Raw genomic sequence first — 18,813 nt, 5'->3', positions numbered from 1 at the left:
AGCTCCACAGCTCAGAGGCTTTCTGAACTGACATATCCCTCAACAGCTGCACAGACACATTTACCACACACAGAGGTCCCCAAATCAGGGCCCTGGTGGGTGATGGCCCCAGCTAGAGCTTGACAGGATGCTGCAGCTGCTGTCAGCCTCTGCATGACTGTCCCTTGCTGGCTCAGGTGACTCCTGCCTTCATCAATTCTCTTCCTTTGGTCAGAACTGCACAATGGGTTAGAGTTTTGAAGTAAATGCATATTTAACCACTACTCTTAAAGTCTTGTCTTCCTTCATTCCTCCCTTCCTTTAGTGTGAGTCATCCCAGCAAACCCGTCATGCCTTAAATTAATTGGGCCTTGGAAAGGAACAGTGATAATGAGCCGTTCCAGGATGCCATTTCTTGAAAGCCAGGGAACGAACGGCACATGGTAAGGTGCTGCCTGAGTCTTCCTCACCTTGTCAAATGCACCCACATCTCAGGCTTTGCTTCCTGAGCTCATGACAGGGTCTGTGTGGTGTCTGCTGTCTTGCTGGCTTCTGCTCCAGACACCTTCAAAGGGAAGCTCCTTGGCAAACTCCTGCCTGTGGATCTCCAGCTCTCTGGCCTCCAACCAGTGATGTGCTCGCAGGTGGGCTGGGTTCAGAGACTGGGAGAGGGGAAGGAGGTTTGAACTGTTCATCAAGGGCAAGAGGGCTCCTTGTGAGCTCAGTGCAGTGGGGGTGTAAGCGTGGGTTGTGTGTGCTCCCACCTGGATGTGGGGGTGTCTCTGCTCACTGCTCCTGTACCTCTGGAGGTGAGCTCACAGCAGCTCTGATTTATGCCCCCCGGAGTGAGATCCAGGCAGGGATGAAGAATGAATGTCCCCAGTAACAGCTCTGTGCACATCACACACAGGGAGGAACTTACCCCTTCTACTCTCTTCCAAGTCTTTTTCATTAGCTGAGTGTTTTCTGTTAAGGAAACCAAAGTTTGTTTGTTTTGTTTGTTAGTTTGTTTGTTTTCAGTCCTGATTCCTACACAGAGGGAGAGAAGAGCTAAAAAAGAACCTCCTATGAAGAAAATAGACCCTAAGGGGTGTTCAAGGCTCTGAGGCTTCTGGAATGGAGGGTCCACTACAGCAAAGGATGATGCACATGGAGGAGTTGGATTCTCACATGGATGGACTGCTCCAACCCAGAGGGCAGAGGCTGTGGGCCCAAGCTGTGGCCAGGCTGGAGCACTCGGAGCTGGTAGGACAACACAGGTAGGAGTTGCCTGTCGCTGTTACCTCCTGGGGTTTCACATCCCATTGGAAATCAGGGGGCCAGCACTTGGGCAGGAACTGAGTGTGCTGTCAGTTATGCTGTATGACTCCAAGGAGGAAAAAAAACCCCAAGAATAAAATAAAAAATTAAAGTTGAAGATCCAGCCCAAGTGGGTCACTAGACAAGGTCCATTAGTGCAGGGAGAGTGCACAGTTACAATGGCAGAATGGCAGATTAGTTCTCTTTGTTCTGTCACACAAACCTTACAGCTGAAACTTGAGGACTATCAAATCCTTTTAAAGCTTTTCTTTTCCAGTCATCCTGAAGTTCCACTATTAGTAGCTATTATGTACTTGCCATTTGTATTTTGAATAATAAAGTCTAAATTGTAACTGTTCACAGAATGTCAAATGCAATTGCAATGGCAGTGTTGTTCTTTTCTCATTTCTCCTATTGAAGCCCATTTTGGACAACTTGCTCCTCCACCCACTGCCTGTGCTGAATCTCAGAGCCAGTTAAAGCACATGTTAATGGCAGGCTCTGGTCTGAAACACAGTATGTGAAAGCACTGTTCTCATGTTGGTGGCAGCTAATGCCAGATCATACTCTGACCCTGGGGAAATCAGGCCTTGGTGTCACTGGAAGATTATTGCACTTCCCAGTTCCTGCCCCCTGAATTTTAATTTGGCTTAAGTTGGCAGAAGAATTTAAAATATGGTTGTAGTTTCTGGTTTAGATGTGCAAAGTTGTTTAGAAATCTGGTGTGTCTGTGCTCGGCTGCCGAGGGCTCTGCTCCAGCAGTGCTGGCTGAGCTGGGCTGGGCTGGGCTGAGCTGGGCTGGACTGGGCTGGGCTGAGCTGGGCTGGGCTGGGCTGGGCTGCGCTGGGCTGGACTGGGCTGGGCTGGACTGGGCTGGGCTGGGCTGGGCTGGGCTGGGCTGGGCTGGGCTGGGCTGGACTGGGCTGGGCTGGGCTGGGCTGGGCTGGGCTGGGCTGGGCTGGGCTGGGCTGGGCTGGGCTGGACTGGGCTGGGCTGGGCTGGGCTGGACTGGGCTGGGCTGGGCTGGGCTGGGCTGGACTGGGCTGGGACAGCCAAGGGCAGAGCCTGGGGCCGAAGCTCCCACCCTCCTGCTGCCACAGGCAAACCCGAGCTGGCTTATAACCCAGGAGTGACCCACACACAGCCCAGCTGTACACACAGCCCTTCTGCCCAGCACAGGCAGTGTGAGGCTTGGTAATAAATATTTCAGGGCCTCAGTTGTACCTTCTCTGCCCTGAGAGCAAAAGGAGCTGTTCTGCAGCTCCTCCGTTCCAAAGCTTCTGGCACTGGTGTATCTGTACTGTTATTAATTCTTCTGTCCAGAGGGCATCCAGCCCTCCAGGAAACAAAGACACACTCTGACATTTAAGAGTAAGACACAAGAAGGAAAGATACTGAATGCCTTTAATACCTCCAGCCTATGAAGTCTCTGCAGAGACAGGCAGGCAACTGGAATTTTGCCCAAAAAAAACAAGCAGCAAACTGTAATAATTTTATTCCACAATACAGCCATTCCTGCTCCTAAAGTGTTTTCTGACAGACAAAAAGCAGACAAACATCAGTCAGAGACTGGTAGCTCCATTGGGTGTCCAGGGGCAGGAGAGGCTGGTCAGAATTATTGCTGTGTAAGGAATCAAGTCTTAAATCCTCAGCCATTGAGTGCCTGAGTCTTTCAGGAGATTCTAGCACATACCTGTGGTTAGATAATTTGCACCTGGAGAAAGCATGCCTCGGATTTTGCTGGAAATGTGATTAGACTAAAGCTGTAGCTTTCCTTTTCTGAGCTTGCAGCTCTAAAGCCAGGGATGATGTGCACCAGGCAGGAACACTATGGGAGGATAATGAAATGGCTCTTCAGATACATGACAATCTCACAGCTGCAGTGAGAATAGCTTCAGGGGAAATAAAAAAAAAAAAAAGCATAAACCTCCCAGATCATCTCGCTACTGTGAAAATAAATGTCAAGTGTGTCCTTCCTGCAGCCCTCGGGCAAGAAACCCCAGAGAGCAAAAGCAAGGCTCGTTCTACTTCTGCTGAAAGAAACTGAGGTTCTGACCCAGCCATGAACAGGAGCAGCTCCTGGAACTGGGAATTCATAAATACGAAATTCTGAGCAAAGAGCCAGTTCCTTGGAGAAACACACACCAACTATACAAATCTTTCCTCCCACAGAAGGGATTCCTGTCTCTGCCTGGGCTCTTTTTCTGCTGCTTACGGGGAGGATCTTCGCTGGTCTCTCCAAGAGCCTCTGGCTGGCACAGTGTGAGCTGGGATGCCTATTCTGCTCCATGGCTAACACACCCCAAAGTGGGAAAAGCCCAACCTTCAAACTCTCATCAATGGTTTATTTGCCCTGATAGAGGCTACAAATGCAGGAGACTAGGACAGACATCAGGGCTCTTGTGAATGACACTTTGAAGTCCATTATTAATTGGAATTAGCAATAATTAGATAATTTGGAAAATAGAAGTGCTGTTATTATTGGAACAAGCAGGATGACTGGAGCTTCTTATTGAACTGGATTGGGCTGTTAAACCTTGACTTGCAATTGATGTGCATTCTTGGCTCCACACATCAATATGGGACCTTCTTACCCAGACACAGAATTTGGAGTCTGGTAAGAGACATGTGCTGTGTCCTGTGTCCCTCTCATGCGTTCCCCATCCTGTAGCTGCTCCCCTACTTTTGTCCCGCATGACATGGCCACAGAGGTGCTAGGTAAGACATGGACAGTGGGAACAGAAGCATGGACGGGGACAGGAGATCACGGATGTGAAAACACCCTTCTTTCTTCCTTTTTTTTTTTTTAATAAGGAATGAGTGATGCACACAGAATGCAAAATGAGAAGGTTGATAATATCTAGTTTAAAAATATGCTGTCTAAAATCTTCGAAACCTTAACTGCCTTTATTTTTGTGTTTCTGTGTCAGCATCTGCCAAGAGGGATCCAGCCGTGGGAAAAACACTTGTCAAAGAAGAAGTGTTGAGACTCCACCGGGAGATTCGGGTCGGGAGAGCTTTGTGAAGATGGTTTTCCCCTTTTCCCGCTAACGCGCTACCGGGGTCTCTGCAAGCACGGATGCTCCGTGCCCCGCTCGCGGTGATGGGCGCTGGGACCCCTCGGGGGCCGCTCTGCGGGTGCCCGCGGGGAGGGTCCGGGCGGGCGGGAAACCGCAGCACTGATTAACCCCCGGTAATAACTCCCGGCACCGGCGGGGGCTGCGGGGCCGCGCCCGCGGCTTTTCATGAATGGAGCGGCCCCGCCCCCGAACCCCGCCCCGAGCGGCGGCACGTGCGGGGTGCGGAGTGTGCGGGGTGGGGCGTGCGGGGTGTGCGGGGTGTGCGGTGCAGGGGGTGTGCGGGGTGTGCGGAGCGTGCGGGGTGTGCGGAGTGTGCGGTGCAGGGGGTGTGCGGGGTGTGCGGAGTGTGCGGGGTGTGCGGTGCAGGGGGTGTGCGGGGTGTGCGGAGCGTGCGGGGTGTGCGGTGCAGGGGGTGTGCGGAGTGTGCGGTGCGGGGTGTGCGGAGTGTGCGGTGCAGGGGGTGTGCGGTGCGGGGTGTGGGGGGTGTGCGGTGCAGGGGGTGTGCGGTGCGGGGTGCAGGGGGTGTGCGGTGCAGGGGGTGTGCGGTGCAGGGGGTGTGCGGTGCGGAGTGTGCGGTGCAGGGAACGCAGTGCAGGGAGCCGAAGGAGCCGCTGCTGAGCGGGCACAGGGGGACGACAACGACCGGATGGTGAGAGGTAAGTGAGGGGGTGAGGGTGAGGGTAAAGGGTAAGAATTGGGGAGGGCACTAAGGGTGAGGGAGGGGAGTTTGGTTTCTTCTTGTCATTGGGGCATGCGGGGAACTGGCGTGTAATGGGTGCTGTAATGTATGTCATGTATGGGTTTATCCAGTCCAGGGAGCGAAGCATTGGTTTCTATTCAGAATTCACAATGTTGCTGGAAAGACATCTTTGGATTTGCTAGAGCTAAAGGTGAGTGTTTCTGCATTGGGAAGAAATTCCTGCAGCAGCAGCACGGGGTGGTCTGGCAGCCTGCTTGAGCCTGGAGGAGCTGGGAGAAGATGAACCGAGGTAGGCTTTTCTTCTCTGGTCCTTCAGATTATATCAAGTTATAAAAACCTGAGAGGGAGACTCTCTAATTGCATGAAACTGCAGCATTTCATCTCATCAGGATAACCTGTGTTTAAACTCACCCTTCCTCAAGGAAAGAGGCAAATCCTCTCTGGGGTCTTGTCCAAGGCAGCAGCCAACGCTGACTGGTTCTACAGTTGCTGAAAGTCACATCTTACAGGGTCTAGAAAGGTCTGAGAAGAAATTTCATGTTAGAAAATCAGATTGTAGCTCCAGCATCTTAAACTCTTCTGTTCTCTTTGGGCATTTGTTCCTACGGCCTTCCCTGAAAAAAGCAAGTCTCAGCTGTGCCATGGTTCAGGTCAGGAGACTGATCCCCTGAAAACTGTTTATTTAATTTTTAGATGGGTCAGATTTTTTATTTGATTATAGAGGGACTCGGGCACAGGCACAAGAGAAGTGGCTCTACGTAGGGAGGAAGAAGGGATGTCCCCATTTGTCAGCCACATTTTAGGCCATGGTTCCTCGATTGCTGTAAGCTACTCAAGAGTGCAGGTCCTATGGGTGGTCCTTGAGGAATGGGCAGGTCTCTTGAAGCCCTCAGTGGAGTGGGGAGGCCATCTGTGCCCCATCCCAACAGCCCAGAGGGATGTAGTTCTGGACTCCCTCGTACCTGTGTAATCATGAAGTCCCTTCTGACTCCTGCCAAGCTCTGAACCTCAGAGGTGTTTCACTGCAATAAGTCCCGTATGCCAACCACTGTTTGTAAAACAAGGTGAATAGTCCCTTTCCCTGCTTTCAGCTCTGCTCCCCATTTCATGGCAGCTCCCCAGATCCATGTCCAGTGAGAGGGTTGGACTGGGACCTGGTCTAGGTCTGGTGTTGATACTCAGTCCCATCAGCACTGGGAGAACAAGGAGCTGAGTTGCCAGCTGTGCTACAGCATCTCTAGCCAAATCTGCCAGAGTTTGCCACACTCCATCCTACCCAGGCTTCTTTCACTCATAAATGTGACCAGAGGACAGCCACAGCCTCTTTCCAAAATGTATTCTTCTCTCTGTCTCCTGGATGATTCTTCCTTCCTTCCACCCCAGAAAGTTGCCTTAACATCCACTTGCTTATGAGACATATCCTCTTGTGAGTCCTCCAGCATCCACAGCCTTTCCTGGAGTAAGGCAAGTCAAGGGGGGGTTGTTATGGGAATACAGGTACAAACATTCTCCCCAACACCTTGTTTCCATCAGAAAAGGGCTGAGCTCCAACTCTTGATGGTATTTGCAGCACATTGGTTTGGGGTCCATGGGATGTCAGCTTCTGGCCCCCACTGCCATACAGGGAGTGGCTTCCCTGGGTACCCTCCCAGTTCCCCATGGGGGGAGGAACCTGGGAGCCTTTTATGGCTCTGAAAGCTCTGCTTATCAATCCCTTGCACCGTATGAGGGCTATTGATTTGTGCCAGAGCCTCAGGGCTCAGTGGGAAAGGCAAGCACCAAACCAAGCAGCCACACTCTCTGAGAGCCCCCCAGAGCCTCTTACCAAATGTCTTCTGCACATGGACTGTCTGTAAATACCCATGTGCACAGCTAATAGGCTCCCTCTTACATCAATAGACCAATACCACCTAAAATCACTAGAGATATCTAAAAATTATTATCAGTAGTGGTGAGGGAGTGGAGATTTTTGTCTCTGGGGAATTGTTCTGGTGTGTTAAGTGCTGTGTGGGTTGGGTTTTATGCTGTGAAGTGGCTCCTCCACCAGTTCCGTGCCTCTACTGCTAAGTCTCGCCTTCTGCAGGAAAGACCATTTCCCCACTACAACTCAGTCACTGGAAGCAGAATTCAGCCATGATTTGGAGGAGAAAATAAGAGAGAGACTAAAGTCAACTTCTAATGTGATTTCTAGGCTCTGAATAGTTTTAGACTAATTGCTGGGATTAGGTGCAGACAAAACCTGCCTCTGCTCTCAAAAATTATCCCCAAATGTCTCTGCTTTTACATTTCAACAGAAAAGAACTGGGTGGTTTGAAGTAGAGGGTGAAAACACCGATAGTGCAGCTTTCCATGGAACTTGGAGAAGAAATGAACTCAGGTAAGAACAAAGACAAAAAAGCTGATGTCAAATTAAAACAACTTCATACTCCACCTGAGATTTTTCCACATTTGCTGTATGTCACGACTAGTTCTTCTTTCCAGCTCACCTGTGAAGCTCTTGCTCTTCCTGATATAAGAAGGTGCTGAGAGTGTGAAGTCCCAAACCAATCCCTTTGTGAGACGCCACTGGAACGTCTTGCCAGTGCCAGGAAACCCCTGTCCCCAAGAAACCCATTGTACCTCAGAGGCTCCCCCAGCTTTCTGTTTTAGGGTGGTGTTTGCAATGGCAGCTGCATCTTCACCATCTCCTGGACAACCAAGGAGCTGAAGCTGATGGATCACGTGCTGTCAGCTGGAGCCGTGATCCCAGTGACCTCAAGCAGAGGAAAGACTGGGGTTAACCCACCATGCCTTGCTTGCTGCTTCAGCCATACAGGTCACGGGTGATGAGATTGCTGGATGAGTTGGACCATTACTCTTCCCTAACCCAACTCATGTCCATCTACCAAGCAATCAACAGGACCACCTTCAACTGGACGGACAGCCGTGTTACTGAGTGGGAGAAATTTGCCGAGCTGGCTAAATATGAGCCAGAATCCCAGAAACCAACCATGAAAGCTCTCCTGATCGTGGCGTACTCAGTCATTATCGTCATGTCTCTCTTTGGGAACATGCTGGTGTGCCACGTGGTGCTGAAGAACAAGAGGATGCACTCAGCCACCAGCCTCTTCATCGTCAACCTGGCTGCGTCTGACATCATGATCACCCTGCTCAACACACCTTTCACTCTGGTAAGTGGCTGGCTGTGCTATCCCTTCAGCCACAAGGGGAGTCTCCCGCCCTTTAGAACTCTGCCTGGTGGTCACAGTCTCTCTGTGCATGCTCTCCTCGGGCTGAGGTGGGAACCCAATACCACCAAGTCTAATAGACAACTCTACCAGGCAAGTAAAACACTGTTCAGAAACCTGTGGGGTCCCTTTTCTCTGTTAGTCTCTGTATCTCCTAGAGACTCTTAAGTTTCTTCATGTGTGCCACCAAACCCCAGCAAGAGCTTCTCAGGGAATGAGAATGGGTACCTTGGTGAACATGTGCTTTTAATGTTCGTGCAGGAGAGTCCCTTAGTAGGGCAGAACAGCCCAAATACCAGACATACAAAGTGACTGGAAGAAAGTAGCTGAGCTTTTCAGAGCTGCCAGATGGGTAAAGGCTTCAGTGAAAGCTCTCCAGACCCGACAGTTGATACCAAACCTTGGTGCACTTTTTCCAAATATAGTTGTTAATGTAATAAAAAGTTATTACCACTGTTCACACATAATTGCCAGAACAGGCCAGGAGGGCTGCAGCAGCACCACCCCATAATCTGTGGGGTTTGACCTTCTAAATTCTTCTGTAAAGGTAGAGCCCAGCGTAGCTGATCTTTCTTTGGGTTTCAGGTGAAGGTGCCCTACCAGCCAGAACCCCTGAACCAGCTCAGGTGCCACCCAAGGGATTTCCCCATGGATTTGTTTTCAGCATGTTTTCTGGCTGATGAGTTGTTGTTTCCCCTCAGGTCCGGTTTGTGAACAGCACATGGATCTTTGGGAAGGCCATGTGCCACATCAGCCGCTTCGTGCAGTACTGCTCCCTGCACGTCTCCACGCTCACCCTGACAGCCATCGCTCTCGACAGGCACCAGGTGACACCACCCACCCCCTCCTCCCTTCCAAGACCTTCCCAATTCCCCCTCAGTCTTGGTCGAGCCATGGGCCCAAGGTGGATGAATTTGGGGATTCAACCCCTCTCCAGTGAGAAGGCTCTAGAGCTTCACTCAGAGCCACCCCTCGTGTGCCAGGGGCTGGAAGGATTGATGGACTTCTGTGGATTCCTGAATATGGGGCAGAAGTGAAGGAACAAAATGGCATCATGGGTTTCACAGGGTGCTCCCAGATTTCCAGCTAAAAAGGGTGAGGACACCTTTTCCACCCAGTCTGAAGAGAGCTAGGTCCAGCCTAGCTCCAGGTATGGCAGGGCAACTGATTCCAGAGGCTTCATCTTATGTGCAGGCCCTGGAAAGGCAGAGAGCCAGCACTGAGCACCAAGTGCTACTTCAGCTGTGCAGAAACTTCTTCAAGGTATTTTGTTTAACACCCAAAGCCCATAGAACACCAGTGTGAGGCATCCTCAGCTCAAATTGTGATTTAGTTGTCTATTTTTTATGTAGTTCATACAGAATAAACAAACATATCCTGGAGTGAAGGCACTTGTGTAGATATCTTCTTTTTTTCTGACCTAATGTAACCCCCAATTTAAGGAAAATGGTTCTCACAGAAAAAGATAAAATTTAAAAGTTCTTCTGAGCAGACTGAGAAATTCAACATTTCCCATTTTCCAGGTCACTCTAATGAGCAGGACATTTTCCTAATCATGGCCATCATTTTCATATGATTAACTGTGTTACGTTGTGTCACAAACTGCCTCTGCTGTGTGGGCTGGGAGGGGCTTTGCTTCCCTGTGGCAGAGGATTCACGGTGGAGTTTCTGTTGCAGGTCATCCTGAACCCACTGAAGCAGAGGATGTCCCTGACGAAGGGAGCGCTGAGCATCTCTGTTATCTGGCTGATGGCAACCTGTTTCTCCCTGCCCCATGCCATCTACCAAAAGCTTTTCCAATATAACTACAGGTGAGTGATCTCCTCTTCCCAGTGAGTGTGCAGAGGTCTGGCAGCCCCTGTGCAGTGCCGCTCAGCAGGGAGGGTGCTGGAAGCTCCCAGGCGTGGGGCAGGGTGCTGTGGGTCAGTGGGAGTCAGTGTGTGGGTGAGACCCCACTTCCTGCAGCAAAGGCTGGGCTGTGCAAGCACTGCCTGGCCTGTCGGGGGCACACACAGCCCCCGGTCCTGGCATCGCCCTCACCACCTCCCACCACCCGGACAAGGGGCTGGGTCCCACTCCCAGCCCCGTGCTGGGGCAGTTCCAGGCACAGCCACGGCCCTGCCAGGAGGGACTCTGTCTGGAGAAGGTAATTTTCTCCCTAGGGCCTTTCCTCTTCCCTCCTCGTGCCTGCTCAGCTCCTCAGACCGAACAAGACCAAGTCCAGCCAACTCGCTCATGCAGGGAGGAGAGAGAGCCAGACTGCAGTTTGGAAAGGAACGAAAATAAACCTCATGGTGGGAACACCTGGTACTGACATCAACAAGGCTCTGTAGGGAACAGGAGGAGGGGACTGCCTTGGTTTGTCAGCAGGGCCACCAACCCCTTGTCTCCAGGACTTCATATACTGAGTTGCAAGTTGTGGCTTCCCTGTATTTCATCCATGAAATTTATGAATCAGGACCAACCTTCCTTGAAACTTGAGGCTCCTCTGCCCAATGTTACACAAATGAGAAAAGCAAAGCAAAGCTCTCATCCCCTCCTCTGTGCCTGAGCAGTGCAGGACTAGGGGGAACCAGTGTGGGGCTGGGGGGATAACTGTGCAAGACATGTCAGGGACCAGTGCTTGGGCTGGAACCGGAGCTGTCCTGGTGTGCCATGGTGCCTCCCCACAACGGAAAGGAACTCTTTGCTTGGCTGAACACAGCGACAGGAGCTATTAAAATGAGATGAAGTAGAATTTCACACCCACATGAGGACTGCTGAAATGTCAGAATGAGTTCAAGGTTCTGATCTAGAGAGAAAAAAAGAAAAAGTTAATAAAAAAGCGCAGCAGCTTACCTTCCCACAAATGGCTCAGGGATGGCATTTGTCGCTGCTGTCGCCCTCTGCCAGGGAGAAACATAGAACCAGAGCTTTGGGGTTTCTTTGCCCTGTTCCTCCGTGGTACCCAAACTGTTCTGTCCCTCCTGTCTCCACCAGCCTGTGGCATTGCTGTAACCCCTCCTGGCAAGAAAACCATAATGGTACCCAAGTGGGATTTTTGTGGCGGGTATCACGCTCCTGGTGCTGCCCTTCGCAGGAAAGTCATTCTCGAGGGCACGGGGATAATCTTACCATGTCCTGTGTTTTCAGGCTGAGATCAGCATCCCAGGGAATGGAGCAAGGAGGCACTGGCAGGCAGCAGGAGTGAGATTTCTATTGTAGACATTGACCTTCCGTATTAAGGACAAATATTGTTTTTTACAGCCCAGCCAGGTCCCTCCCTGCGGGAGAGCACGAGTGCCTGCACAGGCTGTCACTGCTCGTGGTGTACGAGGGGCTGCACCAGCTGGGAGTGTGAACGGGGCTTCACAGCCCTCCCCTGCCTGTGCTTGTGCCTGATGTGACGGAGAGACCCAGGGGATATCATACATCCAACTGCCCAGACCGTAAACACGGGCAGGGTTTCTGTGTGCTCACATTGCTCCACAGCTGTGCTCGGGGATTAGGGAACAAATTGCTCATGAATGAACGAACACCATGATCTGTTTCTGGGCACCTGTCTCTGCTCATCCTTTGGCACAGGCGGAGGAAACTGAGTCCCACATTGGCATGAGGCAGCTCAGCGATATAAGGACTTCCAGGACGTGCTATTCCTGTCCCTGCTTTCCATTGAAAAAAATCCCAGTTGTAATATTGCTTATAATAGCTCCTGCAGGGCCAGGGATCCTGAGATTCCCACCAGAGAGCAGTTGGGATTCTGGGATGGGGAAAAGGGGCTCCACAAGCATCCCTCTCTCTGGCTGCACTGCACAGCAGTGTGTCTGAACCCCTGGTCATATCAGAATTCACCAAAACAGTGTCTTGTCTGGCCTGCTTTGGCAGGTCCCCTTTGGCAGGCAGGCTGGCAGAGCTGCCTGCAGTCAGAGTCTGGCCTCACCTGTGCCAGTGGTGAGCCATATCTGTGGAGGAAAAGCCAAGACTGAAGTTCAGAAAAGATGATTTTCCCTCCTGAGTCAGTCCCACTCTCAAGCAGGCCCTCCAGGTCCTCCATGCTTGGCAGAGCTCAGCTCCAGCACCTATTGACACCCCTTCGACCTCAGCCCCTGCTCCAGCTGCCTGTTCTCAACAATCTTCTATTTGTGGCACAAAAGGCAGCTCCAGTGGTTGAAAACAGGATATTAAAGATATTAATCAATACTGCAAAGAATAATGCAACTTGATGGGGACTAAAGTCTGTGCTGAATAGAGGACAGCAGAGTACAAGGACTGAAAAGAGAAGGACAAAATGAATGCAAAAGAAAAAGAAGGGAGAAAGGAAAGAAAGGGAGAAAACATCCACTGGAAGTAAATGTGCAAGTGCTCTTTTCTCCTCATGTTCCATCACCCCCTGTCACCAGCTGCGGGGTGTGGAGGGAACACGTGGTGCTGCAGAGGGGGCTGGGGCTGAGTGCTGACAGTGGGAACGTGCCAGGACCCCGGGCTGGACAGGATGGGTGTAAGGGTTGTTAAAATGAGCAGTTGCACATAGTAACACTTGGTTCTTTTGTTATTTAATTCTCAGAGGTTCAATTGGAGCCGAGTCACTAATCATCACACCTGTTTTAAGAGGTAGCAGTAAGGTTTTAGCAGCTGATGGCAAGAGAACGGTGGGCAGGGAAGGGAAGGAAGATGGGCTGTTTGTGCCTGCGAGGCTTTCTCACAGCTCCCAGTCTCCAGCAGCCCCTTCCCTCCCCTCCAAAACAACTTTGGCTTCTCACTGCTGCAGCAGTTTCTGCTCTGGCCAAGGGGTCCTGTGCTAGGGAGGCACGGCAGGTTAAGGGGTCCTGGCTGCTGAGAGGCACGGCAGGGTGAGTGCACCCATGGAGGGCAGGGCCTGCAGGCTCTGTCCCCACTGTCCACACTACACCTCTGAAAAGGTGGCCATGGGTGGTGTGACACCCCAGTGTGGTTTGCTGAGCCGGCAGCACCATTTGACAGCAAAGACCATGTGCCATATCTGGCCTATATTTCTTTGTTTTCAAGGGAAGCCACTGTCCGGAGTTTGTGCCTCCCTGATTTCCCTGAGCCCACAGAGCTGGTATGGAAGTATCTGGACCTGTCTACATTTCTCCTTCTTTACCTCCTGCCTCTGCTGATCATCACCATCACCTACACGCGCCTGGCCAAGAAGCTGTGGCTCCGCAATGCCATCGGGGACGTCACCACGCAGCAGTACCTCACCCACCACAGGAACAAGAAGAAGAGCATCAAGATGCTGATGCTGGTAGTGGTGGTCTTTGCGGTCTGCTGGTTCCCTCTCAACTGCTATGTGGTGCTCATCTCCAGTCTGGGCATCAAGACAAAGAACTCGCTCTATTTTGCCCTGCACTGGTTTGCCATGAGCAGCACCTGCTACAACCCCTTCATCTACTGCTGGCTGAACGAGAGCTTCCGCGCGGAGCTCCGGGCGCTGCTGTGCCTCTGCCAGAAGGCCCCGCGGGCTCAGGACCACGTGCTGCCACCCACATCCTGCCGGGAGGTGTGGATGGAGCAGGCCAGGTGCAGGAAGGGAACTGTCTCCCAGAACATCTGCTCCACCGGGAACCTTCCAACAGCCAACACGGACCTGTGAGCCGTGGGGCTGAGGGGAGTTACCTGGGTGTGTGGGACATCAAAAGGCACCTCCCTCTCTCTCCTCAGAAGCCAACGTTGCTGCTCTGATGTTTCACTGCTGATTTTTGGCTGGTCTCGCTGTAGCCCCTCCTATTGCTTGGCATGGAGGGTGCACAGCCTCTCCAGCACCCTATCAGTAAAGCCCGTGCTGCAGCTGGCCCAGGGAGTAGGAGTACATGCAGGGCACATGGAGCTCCTCAGACAGAAATATGCTTTTGGGGATTCTCGTTTATTGTTATCAGAGGTAGTGAATCCGGATTTCTATCACTGCTCACGCTGGCCTGAGTCACTGGCCTGGAACACGTGCCATGACATGGAGCTTGGCACAGCATCAGAAACAGATTGTGTTTGAAGGAAGGACTTGGACATTCAGATGAACTTCATCCACAGGGAGTTTCACCAGATAGTTTATAGCAAAGTCTTCTGACAGAGGTAAAGGTTTCCAGCAGCAATTTTTCCCTCAGATGCTGCTGTTCCTCCTGCCCCATCTCTGTACCACCACCAGCAACTGGAACTCAGCCCCGAGTGAGAGGAGCAGGGATGCACCCCAGGAGCCGTGGCTGCAGCCTCAGATGGCACGGTGATCAAGTAATTTAGTCCATTGAGAAGTTCTTTGTATTATAAATATATTAACTCAGGAAATAGAGGTACAATGGCACTCTATGGAAGGCCACAAAATATTTCATCAGAGCTGTAGCATTCACTCACTGAAGAATGGAATCATTCTGCCTCATTACTAATTGCTGTAAAAGTCTCATTTAAACAACAGGAGGGCAAAAAAGGACCAGAAGGAATGCCCTGTGAGGAGCAACTGAGGACTCTGGGGCTGTCTAGTTGGTGCAAACCAGGTGACGAATTCCAGTAGCCCAAAGAAGCTGTGGCTGCTGGGGGCATGGGTGCTCCTGGTCTGCCCTGGCCATAGCTGGGCAGAGCTTCTGCCCAGGGAGGAAGGGGGGGCCCTGGTGGCTGGAGACGATGAGGACGTACTCCCAGCAGTTCCTGGGGCACGGTGAGCCAGACCAAAGAATGGAAACCAAGGACCGATTTTTTTTTTCCATTTATGCAGTGAGAAGGAATAGGAAAGAAAGGAGGGGGAGTCCTCTCTTCTGGCCACTTGACCTCTGTTGGGTGCATCCCTGCACCTCGGGTGTGCATTGCAGTGCCCAAAACAGGAGTGGCAGCAGAAATGGGTGTATACTTGGTCCCTGAGGCACCTTGCATGGAAGTCACAGTTATTGAACACGGGAATTCAAAGCTGCCTGTGCTGGGTGCCAGTGCTACCCTCCCTCAGTGTACAGCAGGGTCTGTTTTCAGTCAAAAGACCTCATTGGGAGTTTTTCTAAATGTTAAAATTATCTCTAATTATTGAGCATCACTTCATTTAATTATTAAGAGAAGTGGTAATTTACTTTTTTGCTGTTCCTCACCCCTCATCAGCTTTTGGTGAGGGGCTCTCGAAGGCCATGAATTGTCTTTCATATTTCTTAGGTTTATTTTCCTTCCTTTATTTCTTTAAATGGCTTTATAACCTTTTTCTGGAGGAATCAAACACCTCACTCCAAAGAAGTGGGTCTCTCTTTGCACTCCCTTGACCTGCTGCTAATCCCTGTAGTTAGCCATCTCTTGCTGTGAGAAATAACCTGGCTGGTTTTCCTTGGATCTGTCAATAGCAGCATCTCCTCATTGCTGAATTTTTCTCCCCTAAATGGGCAGGATGTAAGAGCTGACTGTATCACATCTCCCTAAAGGCTCAGCTATCTGGGCTGATAATTATCAATGCCTGCATGAGATTCAGAGCCTTGCATGCTTCGCCCAATGTCTCAACACTCCCATATCACCTGAGGATACCCTGACTCCCAGCAGCACCCCTCAGCAGTTCTCCGGCAGACATAGGATGCAAAACATCAAAAAAGCCATAGCCTGAGTGATGTTTGGCCAGGGCAAGGGCAGTGCCTGAGGGGCAGGAGGCTGCATCCCTGATGGACTGCAGGCGAGCAGAGTGCTTACCGAGACAGGCTCTGGAAAAGGGAATCTGTGATATTTGGCTTTTGCTGAGTCTGAGTCAACTCAGCAGGTAAATAAATGCTGAGACATTCCTTAATCTGTCTCTGTTCCCCCCCCCGCTCACCTTTGGGAATGGCTTCCTGAGCAGTGGCAGAGGCAGCCTGCTGTCCGAGATCCCTAGGACCAAGGGAGAGCTTCCAGAGACAGGACCAAGGGAGAGCTTCCCGAAGGGGGACCCCGGCTGCCCCGCGTGTGCTCCCGGCCTCATCCAGACTGTGCTGGTGGGCGCAGGGTCCTGCCCCGGCCGGGGCAGCAGCAGCACGATTTGGTCCCTGCAGCCCCGAGGATGGAGCCGGACAGGAGTGTGGCGTGGGAGGAGAATCCCCCGGGAAGCCCGAGCCACGTGGAGAGCCCCCGTCCTGCCTGCGGAGCGAACCCTCGACCCGCGCCCTCGGCGGCTGCGGGTGCGGCGCCTCTCGGCAGGCGAAGCCCCGGGAGGCAGAACCCCGAGGGAGAGTTTGGAGGGCAGATTATTGAAACACTGAGTCACTACAAGTCTACTCCAGGGAAGCTATTTGAGCACACACAAATCAGTGTGCAAAGATCCAACGAGACGTGTCTGAGTGATTAACAGCCCAAATTTATTAAGGTTAGCTCATGCCAAATGCAGCTGAGTGCCTTCAGCAGAGTTGCTGATGAAGACGATAACAGGGAACATAGTGCAAGGGATACCTGAATTCCAGAGACAAATCCTCTTATATAGCCCCATCACATAATGAACAAAGAAACCACAACATGCCAACTAGATTAACAAAAAGCAAGCAGAAAAAAACCACAATGAGTCAGAAAATTAGCTCAGGAAGGAGAAACAGAATACAATTATCATCAGTTAGCTCTTCAAGTGAAAAACAGTATGGAGGGGCTGGCCAAAGCATGCTGCAGAGAAAAATGGGAATGTCCTCTGTTAAATCCAGCACAAGCCCTGGGAAGTAGGGGTATAGGTGAGCCAGAGTCAGACCATCATTTTGCACTGAGAAATAACTTGGCAGCTTGGGTCATTCATGGACCAGGGGAGGAAGAGGGAGGAAGGAACCTGGACGTGAGAGGCACACCCCAAATTCCCGCGTGGGCGATGATGAGCAGCCGCCCTGTGCCCCAGGCAGCAGGAGAGCACCTCCCTCAAGTCAGGGCACAGCTCTGCCCTCTCACCGACTGCAAAGTCAGCCTGCCTGCCCCCCCATGGAACCCCCTGCTCTCCACAGAACCCACCTGCACCCCACAGAACCAGCCTTCTCCCCCTCCCTCAGCCCCCACTGCCTCCCCCTGCCACTCCTCCTGCACTGTGGTGGGCAGAGGAACACTTCTGATCTCCCAGACTTTGGATGGAGCCCAGACAGGAATACAGGCAGGTGAGGGCAGGTTTAGCACCAGGCACAGGGTGCAGTCAGTGCTTGGTTTGAAGACTGCTGGCATTTCCCAAGTGATCCCCACCCCAATTCCAAGGTCTGTTCCTGAACTGCTCTCCCAGGGTGATGCCCGAATACTCCCAGTCCTTGGCTCTTCCCGATCTATGCCGAGCAGGTACATCAGAGGCCAGACCATGGGTTCTGTTAGGGGATAGTTTATGATACCTAACAAAAATGATGGCAGCAAGTTTCAGAGCAGCAGATTTTGTACCTATTTTTGAGACAGGAAAAATATTTGCTTGTGGCCTCATCCTGTCTCAGGCAGTTTCCCACAGGAATTAAGCGATCAATTAATCAATGGCCTCAACCTTTTGCAGCTTCTTTCTCCTTCCACAGCTTATTTTGACCTTTTACTGGTAATACATGCCAAACATGGCAGAATTCAGAATATAACGAGTGCCTGAATCACTTCCATTAGTGGGGACCTGCAGCAAGCTGGGTGGCCCTGGACTGTTTTGGATAGTTTCACTTGCTTCTGAACTGTGACACACTGCTTGGACCTTCCACCTTCAGATTAATAAACCGAGTCCCTCCTAAGGGCTGGAAAAGAATCAAGGTTTAGTTTTTACCATTGTAGTATTTCCTTCACAGTCTGTTGTCTTTCGTGAACCCCTCTTCACAGGCCAGTTATTCACTTGCTTGTCTCTAATTCCTGCCCTGTTCTGAAATGAAATGCACCAGTTGCTCGTGCTGACGAACAGTGACTGACACCAACGGTTCCCACATGGAGGTGGCCATGGCTGCATTCCAAATAAACTCTCCCATGCAGTGTCCCTTCCCTCTTTACATTCACATTTCTATGGTAGGGTATCGATTTTTTTCCCTTTATTAAATTAGAAGGCTCATTTTAAGAAACCTGAAGCTGACCTGAACATAAGGGTACCTCTGTGTTCTATTTGAGAGAATTGCATTAACTTGCCTTCCTTCACCCTCCATTCAGGGGAATATAAGTATTCTGCTGTCCTGCACAGCTTGCAGGGCATGATGTAGGAATATTCATCTCCAGGAGAACTGTTACGATTAACAGAGCTAATAAAGACCATAAATATTTAGCAATGTATTCAGACATCTCAGCTATAATATATTGGAACAGATTAATTGCTTGACTGATTCTCCACTTCTTTGTGAAGCCCAGTTGTCTAATACTTTGTTTTTCCCTTGTTTCCTCTGGTCACTGTGAAGAAAGGAGAGACTGAGGGGGAAGGTGGGACGAGTGTCCTGTTTTCCTGTCTGTATTGCTGTGTGTGTTCACACACACACACGTTCCTGACACCAAGCTGCCGTTTCAAATGCTTTCCATGGCACAGGTTCTGCAGGGATGGAGCACGACCCTGTCGGTGCCCGGGGTGGGGGATGTGCTTCGGGAGGACCTCTGGGCAGGAGCCGGGTGAGAGCCCGGTGAGCAGAGCAGCTCACAGCGCCCT

General features: G+C 51.3%; 1 protein-coding gene across 1 annotated transcript; it reads left to right on the top strand.

Annotated features, from left to right (window-relative positions):
- Positions 1-4,991: 4,991 nt before the first annotated feature.
- LOC116793981 (probable G-protein coupled receptor 83) lies at positions 4,992-17,784 on the top strand. Its single transcript, XM_032702252.1, has 6 exons — positions 4,992-5,014; positions 7,353-7,435; positions 7,540-8,228; positions 8,987-9,112; positions 9,963-10,096; positions 13,290-17,784. The coding sequence occupies exons 3-6, from the start codon at positions 7,845-7,847 to the stop codon at positions 13,876-13,878; spliced, it is 1,233 nt and encodes a 410-aa protein (XP_032558143.1). The 5' UTR covers positions 4,992-5,014; positions 7,353-7,435; positions 7,540-7,844; the 3' UTR covers positions 13,879-17,784.
- Positions 17,785-18,813: the final 1,029 nt, after the last annotated feature.

This window comes from Chiroxiphia lanceolata, chromosome 14 (genome assembly GCF_009829145.1).
Source record: "Chiroxiphia lanceolata isolate bChiLan1 chromosome 14, bChiLan1.pri, whole genome shotgun sequence".
NCBI classification, from domain to species: Eukaryota; Metazoa; Chordata; class Aves; order Passeriformes; family Pipridae; genus Chiroxiphia; species Chiroxiphia lanceolata.
Note: the sequence above shows the minus strand (reverse complement) of the source record. Positions and strands in the feature narration are given on the sequence as shown.

Coding starts and splice junctions, on each gene's coding strand:
- LOC116793981 (XM_032702252.1), top strand. CDS start 7,845: ATGCCTTGCTTGCTGCTTCAGCCATACAGGTCACGGGTGATGAGATTG. Junction 9,113..9,962: donor TCGCTCTCGACAGGCACCAG/GTGACACCACCC, acceptor TTTCTGTTGCAG/GTCATCCTGAACCCACTGAA. Junction 10,097..13,289: donor CTTTTCCAATATAACTACAG/GTGAGTGATCTC, acceptor TTTGTTTTCAAG/GGAAGCCACTGTCCGGAGTT.